At 42.4% G+C, this 19,264-nt stretch overlaps 1 protein-coding gene across 2 annotated transcripts in view; it reads left to right on the forward strand.

The window, feature by feature from the left end:
- The first annotated feature begins 1,039 nt into the window (after positions 1 to 1,039).
- The window catches only part of LOC110524121 (microtubule-associated protein 1S), a 48,451-nt gene continuing 30,226 nt past the window's right edge, over positions 1,040 to 19,264 (forward strand). For both annotated transcript variants that reach the window (XM_021603473.3, XM_021603474.3), the window contains exons 1-2: positions 1,040 to 1,233; positions 18,029 to 18,130. In XM_021603473.3, coding sequence (XP_021459148.3) covers positions 1,050 to 1,233; positions 18,029 to 18,130 — 286 coding nt within the window. In that variant the 5' untranslated portion in view covers positions 1,040 to 1,049. The remainder of the gene's footprint in view (positions 1,234 to 18,028; positions 18,131 to 19,264) is intronic.

The raw sequence follows: 19,264 nt of genomic DNA on the forward strand, positions 1-19,264 counted from the left end.
ATTTGTAAGGCCTTAACCATGCATTTTTCCAGACAATGTCAGGAATAAGCATGTTCCAGAAAATTTCCTCTCTGTGTAAATTGGTTTTGGGAATGAAGAACTTGTCTTATATATTTATTACAACAAGATTTCTCAAGTAAGCCCAAGCCTTCCAATCTAAGTTCTGGATAAACTTTGTGATCATTACCAAAGCTAAGATGAGTTTTCATTAGTGTAGTTAGACCACTGGGAACGGCTTTGATCACAGAAATAAACTCTTCCAATGTTATAAATTGTTCATATGTGAGAATATTACCCTTGTCGAAAACATCAAGAACAAAGTCAATATTCCTCTCATGCAAGCTGGGGTAGAACAATGACTCATTCCTTACAGTTGTGTCTGAATTATTCCACAAAAGAGCTTTATTGTGCAGGAAACATATTTTCCAGGCTATTAACACTTGTTGGTGAAACCTAGCCAGTTTAGCAGGTAATCTTTCAGGAATATAATTACATTTCAGTCAAATTGAAAACCTCCCAATTTATTAAACACATTATTTGGAATGAAATACCATATTGAATCAGTATTGATTCATCGGGGCGGCAGGGTAGCCTAGTGGTTAGAGCGTTGGACTAGTAACCGGAAGGTTGCGAGTTCAAACCCCCGAGCTGACAAGGTACAAATCTGTCGTTCTGCCCCTGAACAGGCAGTTAACCCACTGTTCCCAGGCCGTCATTGAAAATAAGAATTTGTTCTTAACTGACTTGCCTGGTTAAATAAAGGTAAAATAAAAAAAATAAAATAAAAATCTTTCAACCAGTTGATCTTGAAAGTGTTTTCTCATAGATGTTTTGAACGCACTGATGAAGTCTGAAGTCCGAGATTTTTGAGTTTCCAGCTGTTTTGAACGCGGCAGCATTGGCCAATACATCGCATTAGCAGTCCAGGGTTTATATACACAATTGGTTATTTAATGTATCGTTAACACTGGCCACAGCGATTCGGTTGGTCTTGCGAAGTGTCAATCTACAGATTTTCCGCCCTATAGATAAAGTAGGGGCGTCTCTGTATGACATCATTTGCCAAACTTTTCAACATGGCGACACAACAAACGGAAGCGATCGAAGCAATGGAAAATGCGAACCGAACTTCGCATCCTGGCTTCAGTAACGACAAGTATTCTCTGCTCGTCATTGTCGGTGGACATAGTCGGACTGGATTTGTGGACTACGTGGTGGCAGAGATAAAGAGAGGTAATGTGGCTCAATGTTGATTGATTTTGTGCCAGACCGCGCTTCCACCTCCCAATTTGGCTCGAGCTAGCGCCTTCAGTACAGGTGACGTTGCATACTGTATTACTGCGTTTTCAAGTATATTCCGTCAACAAATGGTTCTAATTGCAAATCAACACACACATCAGCCAATTGTCACTGAAATATCCCATTAGGGTCGTGAATATATGTAAATGTTTTCCACGACGAAATACAACGTTAAAGATGATGCCACATGCAAACCCCGTTTGTAGTAGACATTAAATGGAAAGATAAGGGAGGAAAAAGCCAGTGAGGGATATAATAGCAACAAGGCTGTTGGATCTCCTGGCAGATGGTTAGCAGAGGGCATCTGCATGGTGTGTAAGTTCACATAACAAAATGGTCAATATGGTGTGTTTAGTGTAAGTTCATAAAACAAAATGGGCAATATTATTTTACTTCGTTTTACTAGTTGATCACTAGTTTTGGATGATCTTGCCTGATAGACCAGCTGTCAATCAGACCATAAACTAGACCGCTAGGTTAGCAACGGAAGTTTAAACTATTTAAAATGATCAGGCAAAAATGTAAAGGTAAGAGAACAATTAATGCAATGGCATGGTTTAGCACTTGCTCTATAATGATTAGTTCTGACATTTAAATCTTAAATACTGTCTTCAATATTTACGAATACATATTTTGTGTAAATTATCATTCATTTATTTATTTAACACATTTCAGCACTACATAAAGTTTAAAAATAAAAAATAAATTTTTTACACACATTTCGACGTAATCATTCTGGGATTCAAGTGTTAGACATGTCCCAAACCCTTCCTCCAAACTTTTTTCCTCGCTTTGAGGACAATACAGTGCCACTGACACGGCCCGCTACCAAAACCTGCGGACTCTCCTTCACTGCAGCGGACGTGAGTAAAACATTTAAACGTGTTAACCTTCGCAAGGCTGCAGGCCCAGACGGCATCCCCAGCCGCGTCCTCAGAGTATGCACAGACCAGCTGGCTGGTGTGTTTACAGACATATTCAATCAACCCTTATCCCAGTCTGCTGTTCCCACATGCTTCAAGAGGGCCACCATTGTTCCTGTTCCCAAGAAAGCTAAGGTAACTGTGCTAAACAACTAACTCGTCATCAAGCTCGAGACCCTGGGTCTCGACCCTGTGCAACTGGGTACTGGACTTCCTGACGGGCCACCCCCAGGTGGTGAGGGTAGGTAACAACATCTCCACCCCGCTGATCCTCAACACTGGGGCTCCACAAGGGTGCGTTCTCAGCCCTCTCCTGTACTCCCTGTTCACCCACGACTGCCATGCACGCCTCCAACTCAATCATCAAGTTTGTGGACGACACTACAGTGGTAGGCTTGATTACCAACAACGACGAGACGGCCTACAGGGAGGTGGTGAGGGCCCTCGAGTGTGGTGTCAGGAAAATAACCTCACACTTAATGTCAACAAAACAAAGGAGATGAAACAGCAGAGGGAGCACCCCCCTATCCACATTGACAAAAGAGTAGTGGAGAGGGTAGTAAGTTTTAAGTTCCTCGGCATACACATCACGGACAAACTGAATTGGTCCACCCACACAGACAGCGTTGGGAAGAAGGCGCAGAAGCGCCTCTTCAACCTCAGGAGGCTGAAGAAATTCGGCTTCTCACCAAAAGCACTCACAAACTTCTATCACCTCCTGGTACGACAACTGCTCCGCCCACAACCGTAAGGCTCTCCAGAGGGTAGTGAGGTCTGCACAACGCATCACCGGGTGCAAACTACCTGCCCTCCAGGACACCTACACTACCCGATGTCACAGGAAGGCCATAAAGATCATCAAGGACAACAACCACCCAAGCCACTGCCTGTTCGCCCTGCTATCATTCAGAATGCGAGGTCAGTACAGGTGCATCAAAGCAGGGACCGAGAGACTGAAAAACAGCTTATATCTCAAGGCCATCAGACTGTTAAACAGCCACCACCAACATTGAGTGGCTGCTGCCAACATACTGACTCAACTCTAGCCACTTTAATAATGGAAATTGATGGAAATTGATTTAAAAATGTATCACTAGCCACTTTAAACAATGCCACTTAATATAATATGTTTACATACCCTACATTACTCATCTCATATGTATATACTGTACTCGATACCATCTACTGCATCTTGCCTATGCCGTTCTGTACCATCACTCATTCATATATCTTTATGTACATATTCTATATCCCCTTACACTTGTGTGTATAAGGTAGTAGTTGTGGAATTGTTAGGTTAGATTACTTGTTGGTTATTACTGCATTGTCAGAACTAGAAGCACAAGCATTTCACTACACTCGCATTTACATCTGCTAACCATGTGACAAATAAGATTTGAAAGTATCTTACCTAGAATGACTGTTTGATATGCAGGTGGTCACCAGAGTTCTAATTATTGGCTTTGATGACCTTGTCATTGAAGCATATTCATAAAAATGTTCTATGCTATTTTGTTACCAGTATATAAAGCTGGGGCAGTTAAGCTGCATTTAGTTTTCTGTCTGTACACCATATAAGATTGTTCTTGATGACTGCAAGTGCCTCTGAGTGAATTAAGGTAACTGTGCACTTCTACCATGAATCACATTTATTTCAATTCCATGATCACATGACATGATGCAGAGTTACCTCTGTCTGGTAGTGGCAGGGGCTCCAGTTTGTGTGTGCATTGGAATTTGCTTGGCTCGTAGTGTTGAGAAATCCAATAGCTGTCATTTCCCACTTCTGATTAGCTGAGGGAAGCTGTTTTATGCTGAGTTCATCTTTTGCAGACTTGCATTACTAGCCACACAGCAGATCATTCTTACATCCCATTGCAACAAGGCAATGGAAGGGCTCAACATTTGTACCCGCCGCTCTAGCTAAGGAGCCGAATAGCTTTTGCCTCACTTTCCAAGGACATTGCTCCAGAGAAAAGTTGTGGTATGTTTGTTTACTAAACACGGCAGGAAACACATTGAGCAGGCGGAGACATTTTAGAATACATTTAGCCTACGTTGTATCTTCCTCATCCCTTTAAGACTGCTTGACTTGGTGGAAAATGTATCTTGGCTTGCATCCATAAAATGCACTGTGTTTAAAGACTCCTGTCTGGTTCCAAGATGCGACTGTGCTGGACTTCTGGAGGTTTTTCTCACCGGGGAGGGACTTCTCCAGGGTCAAGATAGGGGATCATTGTAAAGGTCTGGCCTCTTGAGACCACTCAAGACCTCAGGGTCCTCTAGTCTCACACGAAATCATGGAATGGGTGGGCTTTTCTCCCAAGCTTGTAAGGGTGCCTCCTTGCTGTTTGTTTTAGTTTAGTTACTGACATACAGCCCTGCGCATCTGTCAGGGTGTTGCCTTAATAGCTCCGACTTTGTAGAAAGAAACAGTTTGCGGTGAGCTTCGAACACTCCAAGGCTAGTAACATTCACAAAGCTTGTTTGTAACTTGCTTGTAGCTGATTTATTTTTTTCTTCCCACTCATGCTTCAATGAATAGCAGGAAATTATATTTCCAAGTAACGTCAACATCCTGATTTGTGTCACCCCGTGTAGCGTTAGTTAATGGAAGCATATGCCATTTTTTATTTTTTTATTTCTTCCGGCTACTTCGAAAAATGAGTAACAAATCAAATGGTGATGAGTGATTCCTCAAACACAGACAAAAAATAATGATTTTTTTTAGGATTTTCACAAAATGTAATCCATAGAATAGTCCTTTGGTAGAAGGATTGTTGACATATACAGTGCATTTTGAAAGTATTCAGACCCCTTCCCTTTTTCCACATTTTGTTACATTACCGGATTGTGTGGAGGCACAGATCTGGGGAAGGGTACATAATGTCTGCAGCATAGAAGATCCCCAAGAACACAGTGGCCTCCTAAACTTCTTCCATTTAAGAATGATGAACTACCAAGACTCTTCCTAGAGCTGGCTGCCTGGCCAAATAGAGCAATAGAGGGAGAAGGGTCTTGGTCAGGGAGGAGACCAAGAACACAATGGTCACTGACAGAGCTCTAGAAGTTCCTCTGTGGAGATGGGAGAACATTCCAGAAGGACAACCATCTCTGCAACACTTCACCATTCAGGCTTTTATGGTAGAGAGGCCAGATGGAAGCCACTCTTCAGTAAAAGGCACATGACAGCCTGCTTGGAGTCTGCCAAAAGGCACCTGAAGACTTGAGAAACAAGATTCTCTGGTCTGATGAAACCAAGATTGAACTCTTTGGCCTGAATACCAAGCATCACGTCTGAAGGAAACCTGGCACCATCCCTACGGTGAAGCATGGTGGTGGCAGCATCATGCTGTGGGGATGTTTTTCAGTGGCAGGGACTGGGAGACTAGTCAAGTTTGAGGGAAAGATGAACGGTGTAAAGTACAGATGAAGAGCTCAAGAACCTCAGACTGGGGGCGACGGTTCACCTTCCAACAGGACAACGACCCTAAGCACACAACCAAGACAACGCAGGAGTGGCTTCGGGACAAAAATTCTGAAAGTCCTTCAATGGCCCAGCCAGAGCCTGGACTTGAACCCGACCGAACATCTCTGGAGAGACCTAAAAATAGCTGTGCAGCAACACTCCCCATCCAACCTGACAGAGCTTGAGAGGATCTGCGGAGAAGAATGATACGAACTCCCCGAATACAGGTGTGCCAAGCTTGTAGCGTCATACCCAAGAAGACTCGAGATTGTAATTGCTGCCAAAGGTGCTTCAAGAAAGTACTGAGTAAAGGGTCCCCCCTAACATTTTTTTCAATATTTGCCGAAATGTCTAAAACTGTATTTTTGCTTTGTCATTATGTGGTATTGTGTGTAGATTGATGAAAAAATTAATATTCAATACATTTTAGAATAAGGCTGTAACGTAACAAAATATGGAAAAAGTTAATGGGTCTGAATACTTTCTGAATGCACTGTATCTACCTCCATTACTCCAGTATCCATGCACATTGCAAATATGGTATTGGAACTGAACCTGTATGTCTTTAGTATGCTTACTTACTTATTGTTTGTCATATTTCTTATTTCTCATGTTTTCTTTTCTACGGATTACATTTATTGATTATTGCATTGTTTGGGTTTGAATTGGCAAGAAAGGCATTTCACTGTACTTGTGCATGTGAACTTAAAACTGAAACTTGAATATTTCATGGCCCTAAACCCGCCCACCCTGCGGATATAACCGTGGGGACTGCGTGTTATGAGTCAACCCGCGCATCACTTGTACACCTTTAGTCACTCACCCTTCTAGATAGCTAGCACTGGTTAGGCTGTTTCAAGAGAACTTCTTTCACCAATTAGCAGGCTGGTGTTCGACCTGTGGCAAAGTTGGTTCCACATTGGATAGTCTTCTTTTGTCTGGGTTACATGAGGAATCACTTTGATTTGATTTCTGTGCCCTTTGCATAGGCTTGTAGACTCTGCTGCTACATTTTAGCATGTTCTCTTTCGGATAGTTTCCCCATGCTCACAAACATTACTTGATTCCCATAAATTCATGCAAGTTGGCAACTTGTGTACCATTACAAGGATTGACTGCAAACGTCAATGAATAGTTTTGGTCTCAAAATATGTAATTGTCATGCCTGCGTCAGTGTGCCTTGGCAGCGTTCAGTGTGATGGAATGGTGAAGTCTCTTGAAGAAGCCAGCAGCCCTGAATGCCCAGCTACGCTGACGAGCATAAATAATGCAACCTATTTACTTCAGCTTGGCTTCACCAGCGTGCCAGAGAACAGAAGTCTTTGTTGTCAGGACGAACACGTTGGTTCCTCCACTACCCCTTTAGCATTAGCTATTCGGAGTTACCTTATCACCATCCAGACAGACTCCAACAACCGTGCAGTTCAGAGGCGAGGTGTGGATGTACTACCCATAATACCCTGGGTTGCTAGGAGAACATTGTGCTTAAAAAGCAGAGGTTGGGTAAGTTGGTAGTGGCATTCGATGTTGTCCACCATGTCTATCTGGTTCAGCTTGGGCTGGGGAGGGTACTAGGGATGATGTAGCTGTGTGTCTGAGTGTGAAAATACTGGCCTGCATCTTGTTGAGAGCCCCATAATGAGACTTGATGTGTAAAGTTCAGTCATTAGCAGTGTTTCCCCTAGGATTTTGTTTTAAAGCAATGGAGAAGTTAGCCGGCTACGGGGGTCTGGGTGAATTCCCCCTGGAAGATTTGTTTTTGTACACTGGGAATGTTACTTCTGGTGACTTTTTAAAAACCATTTCAACTCCAATACATGAACATTTAATTATGCCAAGCTCATACTGACACATACCCATGAGCCCCCTGTCTTGCATCCTCACCCACTGAGTCCCGACCGACACCGGATGTCCATGAACTTGAAAACTAGTTGAAATTTGGTCAGTCCACCCTGGCCTTGATGTTAACGTCCACAGAGAGAGCGGACTAGACCAAATCTGAGCCTATCATGGACGTATGTTTAGCAAGTTTTGATAGTACAGTGAGTTGAGCATAGAAGAGTACTGTACAGTTAAAGTACAGGACAGTGACTACAGCACAGTCGATTATAGTACAATGCAATACAGTACAGTAAAGATGTCTAAAGGAGAATGACATTAATTTCCATAGTTATGCATTTCTGTGTAGTACAGATCGGGGATTCATTACCGTAATTCCATTACCAGGTGTAAATCCACTTACTGTAGTTTAATAACCAAAATATATTTTTTTTCAAACTCAAGGTGCCATGTCATAGCTGACATACCATTCTTTCTGCAGACATCTTTGGATCTTAATTTGGAGCAGATATTTAATATTTTTTGAAAAACCTGGTTGCATTAAAAACAGATTTTATCGTAATTCCATTACCAAAGTTTGCATCTGCAAAGTTCTTCCACTAAATTTAGGTTTTGTAAATGTTTCCATGGAAATTGTTAAAAGTAGTCCTCGTGCATAAAGTTGTATGTTTTTGTTAAACTTTTAAAATAAATCATTTTTGTTTGGCGTACATTTTAATGCTAAAACTGTGTTAAAGCTTAATTCTGTTACAGTGGAATTGCCCGTCAGTATCTGTGTTGAGGCTATGTGACTGATGTCACAAACACTTCCTCTCGTGTGTGTGTGTGTGTGTCACACTGCTCACCATATCCTTCCCTTCCTGGTTAGTGATGGAGGCAGGCGCTTTGTTAATGATTTTGTTTGGGGAACAAGCCTGAAGAAACGGTCTTGTGTTGAAGATTCTGAGTATAACATGATTAAGTGTTTGGTGATGACTGTCAAAACATTTTTTTTCTATGAATGCAGACCCTGAATACTGTATCCCTCCTACATGGTCACCATGCTTGTGATTGCTGGCAAAGTGCAAATAGAAGAGGGGCTTCCTATTGAAAGAACAACGCTGTGCAGATGGTCTGTCAGTTAGTTGGTTCAGCTGTGCTGGTTCTTATGTGTTTTTGTAATGTGCTGATGGACGGCCTAGAAAAGATAACAGACATTTTGACCTGCTGGGGTTTTCTTTGCTCCAACCCAACGGTGGGTCAAACCAGCCCTAGTCTAGCCCAGACAAGTCTTCTCTTGTCTGAGACTTAGCAGCTGCCTCTGTGTACTCTAGAATCCTCTCAGCCCCATTTCCCATCTGCTACCACCAGTGTCCAGTGTACTCCCTCTTGAGTGTCTGTGTTGTATGTGCCACTGGCTTAACACTAGACCCGCTAAAGCGGCCATTTTGACAGCTCATGAATTGATTTTATTATTCTGCCATTTTTAAAGCCATGTCCCCTCTGTCGTTGACTTTTCCTAAATAAGTCTATATAACACACTGCCGTTGTTAGAATTGTTATATCACAAACAGAACTGGAATTAGAACCAGTTTTAGGAGGGCGTGTCATTATTTGAATGGTTTTCCCCGTTGCCCCTTCTCCCATCAGTAGTTCCTGCTCCGCTCATTCTCCTGACGTTGGAAGGTGCAGTGGCCAGTTGATAATCACCCCGGTAATTGCCTCAACTGAACCTAAATGAATCATGACCTCTCTGATTTTTCTTCTGATTCTACACCTCCGAGGCCTAAGTGCAAAAAAGCCAGAACGGTGTGCACTGAGCAGGTCCCCCGCGCCACCACCAAATGAAACGGTGAGAAAGGAAGGGAAAGGCACCGTTTTGGAAAAGATCCACATCGGGCAACAGGTGAGCAAGTGTCAGAGAATGTGGTGATGAGGCTTGTGGAACTTTACGTTGGCAAGGGGAGAAATGTCACAGTGGTCAATTTCTTCACTTTACTGTCATCGGTGAACAAGTTGCTTGCAAATAAAACAAGCTTAGTCGGCACCATGAACAAAGTAAGACTGGGAGCTTCCTCCCTCAAAATAAGGCACCTGCCCAGTCGTTGTACTCCACAACGGTGCTGAAGAATGACAACACTCACACTATACCAATTAAATGCAAGAAAGAGGGGTTCTGTCATGAGCAACATGCATCCGACAGTTGCCATCGACGGGGACACAATAAAGAGAACCGGATACTGTTACGCAGTATAACCAAAGATATGTCAATATTGCATAATACACATTGCCATATATATACTGAACAAAAATATGAAGGCAACATGTTAAGTATTTGTCCCATTTTTGAGCTGAAGTTAAAGATCCCAGATACAATCCATACTTTCAAAGTGCTTATTTTGCTAATTTTGTGTACAAATTTGTTTATCCATGTTAGTGAGCATTTCTCCATGGCCAAGATAATCCATCCACCTGACAAGTGTGGCATATCAAGAAGCTGATTAAATTGAATGATCATTACACAGGTGCACATTGTGCTGGGGACAATAAAAGGCACTCAAAAATGTGCAGTTTTGTCACACAACACAATGCCACAGATGTCTCAGGTTTTGCAGGAGTGTGCAATTGGCATGGTGACTGCAGAAATGGCCATCAGAGCTGTTGCCAGATAAATGAACATTACGTTTTCGACCATAAGTTGCCTCCAACTTTGTTTTAGACTTTTGGCGGTACGTCCAACCGGTCTCACAACCGCAGAGCATGTGCATGGCGTTGTGTGGGCGAGCGGTTTGCTGAAGTCAACGTTGTGAACAGAGTACCTCATGGTGGCGTTGGGGTTATGGTATGAGCAGGCATAAGCTACGGACAACGAACACAATTACGTTTTATTGATGGCAATTTCAGTGTACAGGGATACTGAGTTCCTGAGGCCCATTGTCATGCCATTCATACCTCGTGTTTCAGAATGATAATGCATGGCCCCATGTCGCAAGGATCTGTACACAATTTTCCGATTGCCACTAGGCATGAAAGGGGGGCAAAAAAATGTCATGCTCTGATCTGGTGATCTACTTATCCCTTGTGCAAAACAGCCGATGGCTGTGTATGTCTGTTCGGCGCTCACTAGCGTGTGAATATTTTATTCAGTGTTTGCTAGCACCAGCTTTGGCTGGACCAAGTTAATACAATAGTTGATACAATGTTTCAAGTTTCTTGCAAACAGGCCATGCATAGCCAATGTGATTAATAGGATATTTGTTTTATCAGGATATTTTCTACCTTTGGGCTTCAATGTGGGACTATCATTTGTTTTTCAACAGGACAATGACCCAACATACCTCCAGGCTGTGTAAGGGCTGTTTTACCAGCCAGCTGATATGTTGATGATGTTGTCGTTCAGCCACGACTCCGTGAAGCATAAGATACTACAGTTTTTAATGTCCGGTTGGTCGTTTAATCTTCCTCGTAGGTCGTCGATTTTATTTTCCAATGATTGCATGTTAGCTAGTAGAATGGAAAGCAGTGGGGGTTTATTCGATCGCCTATGAATTCTCAGAAGCCCGACCTCCATCCTCTTTTTCTCCGTCTTCACGCAAATGACTGGGATTTGGGCCTGTTCCCGGGAAAGCAGTGTGTCCTTCACGTTGGACTCGTTAAAGGGGAAAAAATTATACATTAGGTATATCAGATGACCTGGCCTGCACAATCCCCCGACCTCAACCAAATTGAGATGGTTTCGGATTTGTCGGACCGCAGAGTGAAGGAAAAGCAGCCAACAAGTACTCAGCATATGTGGGAACTCCTTCAAGACTGTTGTAAAAGCATTCCAGGTGAAGCTGGTTGAGAGAATGCCAAGTGTGCAAAGCTATCAAGGCAAAAGGTTGGCTATTTTTGGTTACTACATGAGTTCATATGTGTTATTTCATAGTTTTGATATCTTCACTATTATTCTACAGTGTAGAAAAGAGTAAAAATCAAGAAAAACCTTTGTGTGTCGACCGACCGACCGACCGACCGAGACAGACATATCTCATCTATCTCATATTTCAATTGTTCGAAAGAACAGAATACTCTCGTTCTACCAAATTATTTTTTAGTCTGGGATGGCCCTAGTAAAGAGAGAGGAAGAGGCGAAGCAAGGTTTCAGTCTCGCCAAAATAAGCCCTATGTGTTTCTATGGGCTTATTTTGAACCTCAGCTTGTCGCCTTTCTTCCCTTCTTTGGGACAACGACTCCCATTATTATCAATTGAAATTGGGTGGCCAGTCCTTCTGGCTGTGCCGGCTGGAGATTATAACAGAATATGGCCAAGATGTTCAAACGTTCATAGATGACCGGCAGTGTCAAATACTAATCAGTGGTTGTAGAGGGTGCAACAGGTCAGCACCTCAGGAGAAAATGTCAGTTGGCTTTTCATAGCCGATCATTCAGTTAGACAGCAGGTGCGGTGGTGAGAGGGTTAAAAACAGCAGGTCCGGGACAAGGTAGCACGTCTGGTGAACAAGTCAGTTGAAACTGGAGCAGCAGCAGCACGACCAGGTGGACTGGGGACAGCAAGGAGTCATCAGGCCAGGTAGTCCTGAGGCATGGTCCTAGGATGATATTCTATTAGGATGATCATCTCGTCATTACATACAGATCTCTGGTGTAAATGGGAAGGTGCACACAGCACAGAAGGAGACGAGACCAAAAAGACAACATGAGAACAAGCGGCCATAAACGCTCATAGAAACAAAAGAAACAAAACCGTGCAAAAACATTTATTCGACTTCATTAAATGTATCGTCCCGCCCTAGTTTGTGTGTGTGTGTGTGTGTGTGTGTGTAAGGTCCAGTGATTGTGCATGGAGCCAGTGCAAGAATGTCAGTGCAAAAAAAAGGTGCTCAATGGAAATAGTCTGGGTATCCATTTAATTAACTGTTCAGCAGTCTTATGGTTTGGAGGTAGAAGCTGTTTGACAATTTTTAGGGCTTTCCTCTGACACCACCTGGTATAGAGGTCCTGGATTGCAGGATGTACTAATTGATGCACTGGACAGTACGCACTACCCTCTAGCGCATTGCGGTCGGATGCCAAGCAGTTGCCATACCAAGTGGCGATGCAGCCAGTCAAGATGCTCTCAATGGTGCAGCTGTGTAACTTTTTGAGGATCTGAGGGCCCATGACAAAACTTTTCAGCCTCTTGAGGGAGGAAGTGGCGTTGTCGTGCCCTCTTCAAGATTATGTTGGTGTGTTTGGCTCATGATGGGTTAGGGCTGAGCAGTATACCTTTTTTTACGATATACTGTTATTGATGCACGGACCAGTTTGGGTTTTTACTTTACCTTCTATAACGGTATTTGAATGTTTGGTTTGTTATCTTATGTGTAACATCCATTTTTATAGTTCGTTACTTGAGTCCTCTCTCGCCACTCTCTCTCAATGCCGCTTTCCACACAGACCTTTCACTCAAGGAGCTCATTTGTTGTTCCTCGACCACGAGACACGTGCGTTCAGTCTGCATGGTCAATGCAGCACATGCAACAATGTTGATGACAACAACGCTGTTTTTACTTTGCTTCTTAATATAAATCCACTAACGTAAACTCACCCCATTCCGTACAAATGTGCGCAATCGCAACATTCAAATGAGGCTACAAAGAAAACTAATGGGACTGTAGCGACTGTGTTGACTTCAAAATCTGGGGTGTGAACTACGTTTCTATTCAAGAGTTGATCGACATGGTAATGGCTCTAGTATTGGAGTAAAGTTGAGAACTGACCCTCCGTTACATCGTGACGTGTCATGGCGCAAGGTACAGCACGCATAAAGCAACTATTTCTGTCTTACAATCTCTCCACCAGGTGTAGCACTTCTCTCATAGTTTAAAAACAAGAAATGGACAGTGACGGGGGTAAGGGGGGATACCTAGTCATTTTTTTGCGTCATCATTGCATGCGATCATCATTCTCAAAGCCACTGTTTACTTCTAAGATCACTTTAGCACCGCCCTAAAAACCCCATTCAAAACCTTCAAATAAGTATGTAATGACACATCAACTCTTTATAGTGTTTTATTTACATTTTAGAGGCCATAAGGGAATAAGTTGGACAGATCGAGTGAAAAAAAGCAATGTTCCCACATCTCTCCTTCTCACTATCACGCGTTTGTTTCCCGTTCCCACCCGCCATTTTTAAAAAGACCCGACGGGGCTCATTGCCTTCTTGAATCATGCAGAAACGGGCAGCGTGGGGTTCATGTAATTGATTCTGTTGGAAATGGGAGAAGTTGTGCTTTACAATGGTATTGACATTACAATTGATCTGGAAGTATTACGTTTTTGGGGCGCTAAAATTAGGTCAATTTTACGGACCAAGGCAATGTACAAAAGTGAGTCAGTTTACGTTAACGTTTTTATAATTACACTATTAGTTTGTGTTTCTTACATCTGCAAACAGCTAGTTTCTTTTCTTAGCAAGTTGTTCCTAAATCTTGTTAGCTGCTAATTGTTAGCTGCTAATGCTAATCGCTAGCTAGCTAATAAATGTACTGAGTAAGAGCAAACATAATTAGCTATACAGTCTGATAATACTAGTGATGGTTTAGACCTAAATCAGCATGTTTTTGCAACAGTATCTTCTAAATTAAAGAGGAATACACAAAGCAAGAATGTTAGCTACATGAAGTAGCTAAGAGAAAACGTGCCCCAATTTTTTTTTTGGGGGGGGGGGGGCCATATCACTCAGCCCTATGATAGGTTCTTAGTGATGTGGACACAGAGGAACTTGAAGCTCTCATACCGCTCCAATACAGCCCCGTTGATGTGAATGGGGGCGTGCTCTTCCCTCTGTTTCCTGCAGTCCACGATTAACTCCTTTTGGCTTGCTGACGTTGAAGGAGAAGTTGTTGTCCTGGCACCACACTGCCAGGTCTCTGAGCTCCTCCCTGTAGGCTGTCTCGTCGTCGGTGATTAGGCCCACCACAGTCGTGCCTTCTGCAAACTTAATGATGGTGTTGGAGTTGTGCCCGGCCATATAGTTGTGGGTGAACAGGGAGTACAGGAGGGGACTAAGCATGCACCCATGTGGTGGATGTGCGGCCCATCAGGAAGTCCTGAATCCAGTTGCAGAGGGAGTTGTTTAATCCCTGGGTCCTTAGCTTAGTGATGAGCTTGGAGGGCACTATGGTGATGATCACTGAGCTGTAGTCAATGAACAGCATTCTCATGTAGGGGTTCCTTTTGTCCAGGTGGGAAAGGGCAGTATGGAGTGCAATAGCGATTGCGTCATCTATGAATCAGTTGCGGCGGTATACAGGCTTGAGCAGTAGGTATACCGGGGTATTTGGAAAAAGCCATGGTATGGTTTTTCAATACCATCAAATAGGGCTTGGCGATGTGCTCAAAATCTTATATCCTGATATAGGTCATTTCATATAACGATACATATCACGAAATACACATTTTCTGTAAATTCAATGAATAAATAGTTTATATAAAATTACCACATGTGAAGGCTTATTTCTTATTATATTTTGAATTATACTCAACAAATAAAAGGTATTTGCATTTGGCCCCTTGGGTTGAGTGTTTGCACCAACTCACGAAGCCCCCTGTTTCTCGACCGTGTAAATTGGGGCCATGTCTTTGCAGATGCAAGTTGTAACTGCAGCTGTTCTCCTTCCATCTTCGTAATTGTTTGCCATATGGCGTGCTGCGGGCAAAAGCCTCTTGCAACGTCTGAGTCTGGGGTTTGTTTTGAGCACTCGACTGTACTTTTTTGGGTCTCATCCGTAGAGACTCTCCGTACTGTTTCACGTGATTCTTGCGTAGGTGGTAAGAGGTTAGTGGTGTTTGAGCCTGTTGTTAGGACCGGCCTGCGGCATATTTTGCAAAGGACGGTTTTCTGGTCCGTGTCAGACTTTTCATACCCAAACCACGTCCATGCGACCGAAGTAGACCTTCTTTTAGGTATGGTCTCCGTGCTCTGTTTCGCGTTCTCTCCATGTTTGTTTGTGTTGCAAAGCGACTTCCAATTGCCAAACAATATTGCCGGAAAGAGTGTGATTTGCAACACAACGAAATTAACGATAGAAAAACATCTATCGTTTAATATTATTCTCTATCGTCACACGATATATATCGCCCGGCCCTACCGCCAACTATTTTTTGGGGGAAGTTTTTCAATGATTTTGAATATTTGTAGCAACTTTTTAAGTTAATCCCTGCTGTCAACTTGTGCAATACGTTAGGAGATAAAGCAGATTGCGTTCTCCATTTCACATTATTTTACCGTGAAACTTACCGTAGATCCCCAGAACAGTTGAGCCAGTCATGTGTTCCCTGTAAAGTGCATAACAAGAGAAAGCTGGAGCTGGTGAGTCCAGTAAGACCCTTTTTAGTACTGTTTTCCTTTTGAATCAATTCATTTCACTTAGAATGTGCATGCAAATCAGGACAAATGGCTAGATCTTTTCAATGCAAGTTCCAAATCACTGCCAGACAAAGATGTTTGTCTGTTGAGGTTATACGGAAGTAAAGTAATGCCCAGATCCATGTTCTTCCCTAGCCTGGGTGCTATTCTGAGACATTTGCTTCAGTCTTTTCAGTCTAGAAACTAGGAATTGTTATACAGTGGGGCAAAAAAAGTATTTAGTCAGCCACCAATTGTGCAAGTTCTCCCACTTAAAAAGATGAGAGGCCTGTAATTTTCATCATAGGTACACTTCAACTATGACAGACAAAATTAGAAAAATAAATCCAGAAAATCATATTGTAGGATTTTAATGAATTTATTTGTAAATTATGGTGGAAAATAAGTATGTAATTTGCCAAACAGTTCAGCAGTAGCCTAACAATAGTGCCACAGAGTATAATAATGACTTTTATAGATATCGTCCCATCTTCATTTAGTAGTTCCAGAATGAGATGAAACAACCTTGGGCTTGGTCCCTAGGCCAGTGGTCTCTCACCTTTTTTTTGTTAAAATGTTCATGCCAGGAACTGAGCAATGAATACAATTTGTTGAGGAGATACTGTCCTCTCGGGAGACTAGTGGGCTGCCTTGCAGTGTTTAAAAAAAATATTCTACTGCTTTTTTCTGTTTTTGGAGAAGTAATAAAAATAACATGTGCCGATGAGGTCGGAGCTAAATTTGTCCCAGCCAGACAGAAGGGGAGGCTGCTTCCTCTTGCTTTGTCATTGTCCCTCTTGATCTTCACTATGGTGAGCGAATTCAAAAGCAGATCTTCTCTCTGCAATGTTTCATCATACATATGGTCGTATAGGCAGGGGAATGCATTTTTTTGTTTTTTGCCCTTTGTGTTCAAATAGGCCTGCAGTATGTCTTCATTACAATATTTAGATTATTAAATTAGAAGTCTGTCAATTTGCTCACCAGGGTCTACTTCGCTGTTTAGCATGCATTACTTTTTCTAGTAGAGTTGAATCTGATATTGCCCTCCCACTGTTAGTTTGTTATGTCATCACCACATGCAATGCTTAAGCCCTTAAATGGCCAATCCCTTTACTGCAGTGTAGCTCTCTTGTCATGCAGGGCACGTCATATGGACCATATGAATTCTGTGCCCTCCCATTTTGAATTTGACACTGCACCCGTGTACCACATTAGACATGACAGACATACCCTTTGTATACATTTTCAGGCAGTATAGTATATGCTATATAGCTTAATTGCAGCAAAATTGTAGATGAAATGTATACATTATATTCTGTCTTATTATCCATTTGTCATACTCTTAGTTCATGTCTTGGTCATTTTATTGGTTTTAGTCTATTTTTACATAATGTTATTGTACTTCTGCTATGTCATTGAGTCTAGGAATTTGAGGCCTCCGTTCACTTATTAGCTGCATGGTATTTATAGCATGTTGATGTTACAAAAAGTACCTCCAACAGTGACAGAGCCATAACCTATTATATTGTTTACTGTATGTAAGTTACTTATTAAAGGTGCAATATGCAGAAAGTGTCCGCCATTTCCTAGTTGCTAAAATTCAAATAGTTCCGTTTGTGACTAAACAAGCAGTCATTGTGTAGAGAATCATTGTACCACCTAATCCAGCTGTGAAATATATTTTACATAACCAAAAATATTGTATTTTCAGCTGTTTGACGCTGCTGTAGCCCAAAAAGTTACATATTGCAGCTTCAACTCAAAATATGTTTGTAATTTCATTACCGGTACACAAGTAGCATTTTCCATGTTGTCTGTGAGTTAGTCTCTCAGCCCATCCCTGAAGTCTTTGCTTCCCCAGTTGTAGTTTCAGTTTGAATCGTTCCCTTTTCTCCTCTAAAAACAATCCCTTAGCCTGACCGACATTAACACAAACCTCAACGATGTAATTCAACTAGGCTGTGTTGTCCAGTAATCGGGTTGTAAAATGGCAGAGAGCTATGTTATTATGAAGCAACTCTGAGCCTGGGCACGTTCTACTTCCAGCTCTGGCTAATTACATGCTGTTGACTTGAGTATTGAGTGTTCTCCTAACCACCCTGGGGTGTGTGTGTGTTTTCACAGGCATCCGCTCATGGGATGTGGACCTGACATTCTGTAACCTGGACGAGCAGCTCAAGCTCTTTGTGTCTCGACACTCTGCCTTCTTCTCGGAAGAAATAAAAGGTAAGGAGCTTTTTTCATCCGTCTATCCTTCTGGGTAAAAACATCAGTGACTGAGCTGTGAAACCCCTCCCTTTTGGCCCTCGGTATTACAAGTCTCTAGACACAATGGTGATCATGGCAAGGGATCCGTCGTCCTTGATCGGCTCGGTTTCGACTGTACGTCTTTATCCGTTTCAACGCAGAAAATTACATCTTAATGGTTCCTGTTGTGGTTGGTATAGTGAGGACCCGCTGCAGTAACTTGCAACAGTCTGTGTCAAGTCATGCTGGAACAAAAAGCTGAGGAGCTGCCCAGGTGATTTCTGTCATACCATTTGTGAACTGTACTTGGAATATTTTGACAGGCTCTCGTTTGCTGGTGTTGTGAAATAGTTTCAGTTTTTTTTGCGGTCCACTGAGCCAAGGCAATTAAGTACACCAAATTGGTCAAACCTGGCTCTCTTCTGAACATAGATGTTGTCCAGTATGTTGTCATAGATTCGCCCCCTCTATACTCCGTTTACTATGAGTTTAGCTTTCTGCCAGGCCCAGTTCATTGCATTTCAGCTCGAATCGCTCATAGGAACTAGAAGTCTTGTCGCTGCCGTTCCGGTGCTTTCATTGTGTCACCGATAGGGTGGAAAATTCCATCATAGGTCATGAGCAAAAAGCAAACACAGTGGCGTGTTTCAGCAAAGGCATGTAATAGTTCCACATAGAGCCTGTTTGAGCTGCCACTAATCGTTACCGCGAAATGCCAACTCCTGTTGACATAGCTAATTAATGCTACATCATTCTACCTAGGTCTTAAAAAATCTCACCATTCTCTTTGACCTTTGCATTGTGCATCCTGATGTTCAATCTCCGTTGTTCATTCAATGCCAGATCTATCCGTGAGCTGCCAAATGTCTGAAGAGCTATTGATCTAAACAATGCCATTATTTATCCTGTCCAAATATTGACCCTTACTTGTACGCCTGCTATTATTTTCATTATGTTGTCTGGCTCTTTATCAAAGTTCATTCAATGAGTTACATTGAATATCTTTGTGAATGCGGTTTATGACCCACTTTTCAAACTCGACAGCTGTGAAATTGAGCAAAGACACATGATGAAAAGCAAAAAAAAGCTTTACTAATTTTCTGTGAAACACAT

The sequence above is a fragment of the Oncorhynchus mykiss genome, chromosome 5 (genome assembly GCF_057628025.1).
Source record: "Oncorhynchus mykiss isolate SJ-2025 chromosome 5, ASM5762802v1, whole genome shotgun sequence".
Lineage (NCBI taxonomy): Eukaryota > Metazoa > Chordata > Actinopteri > Salmoniformes > Salmonidae > Oncorhynchus > Oncorhynchus mykiss.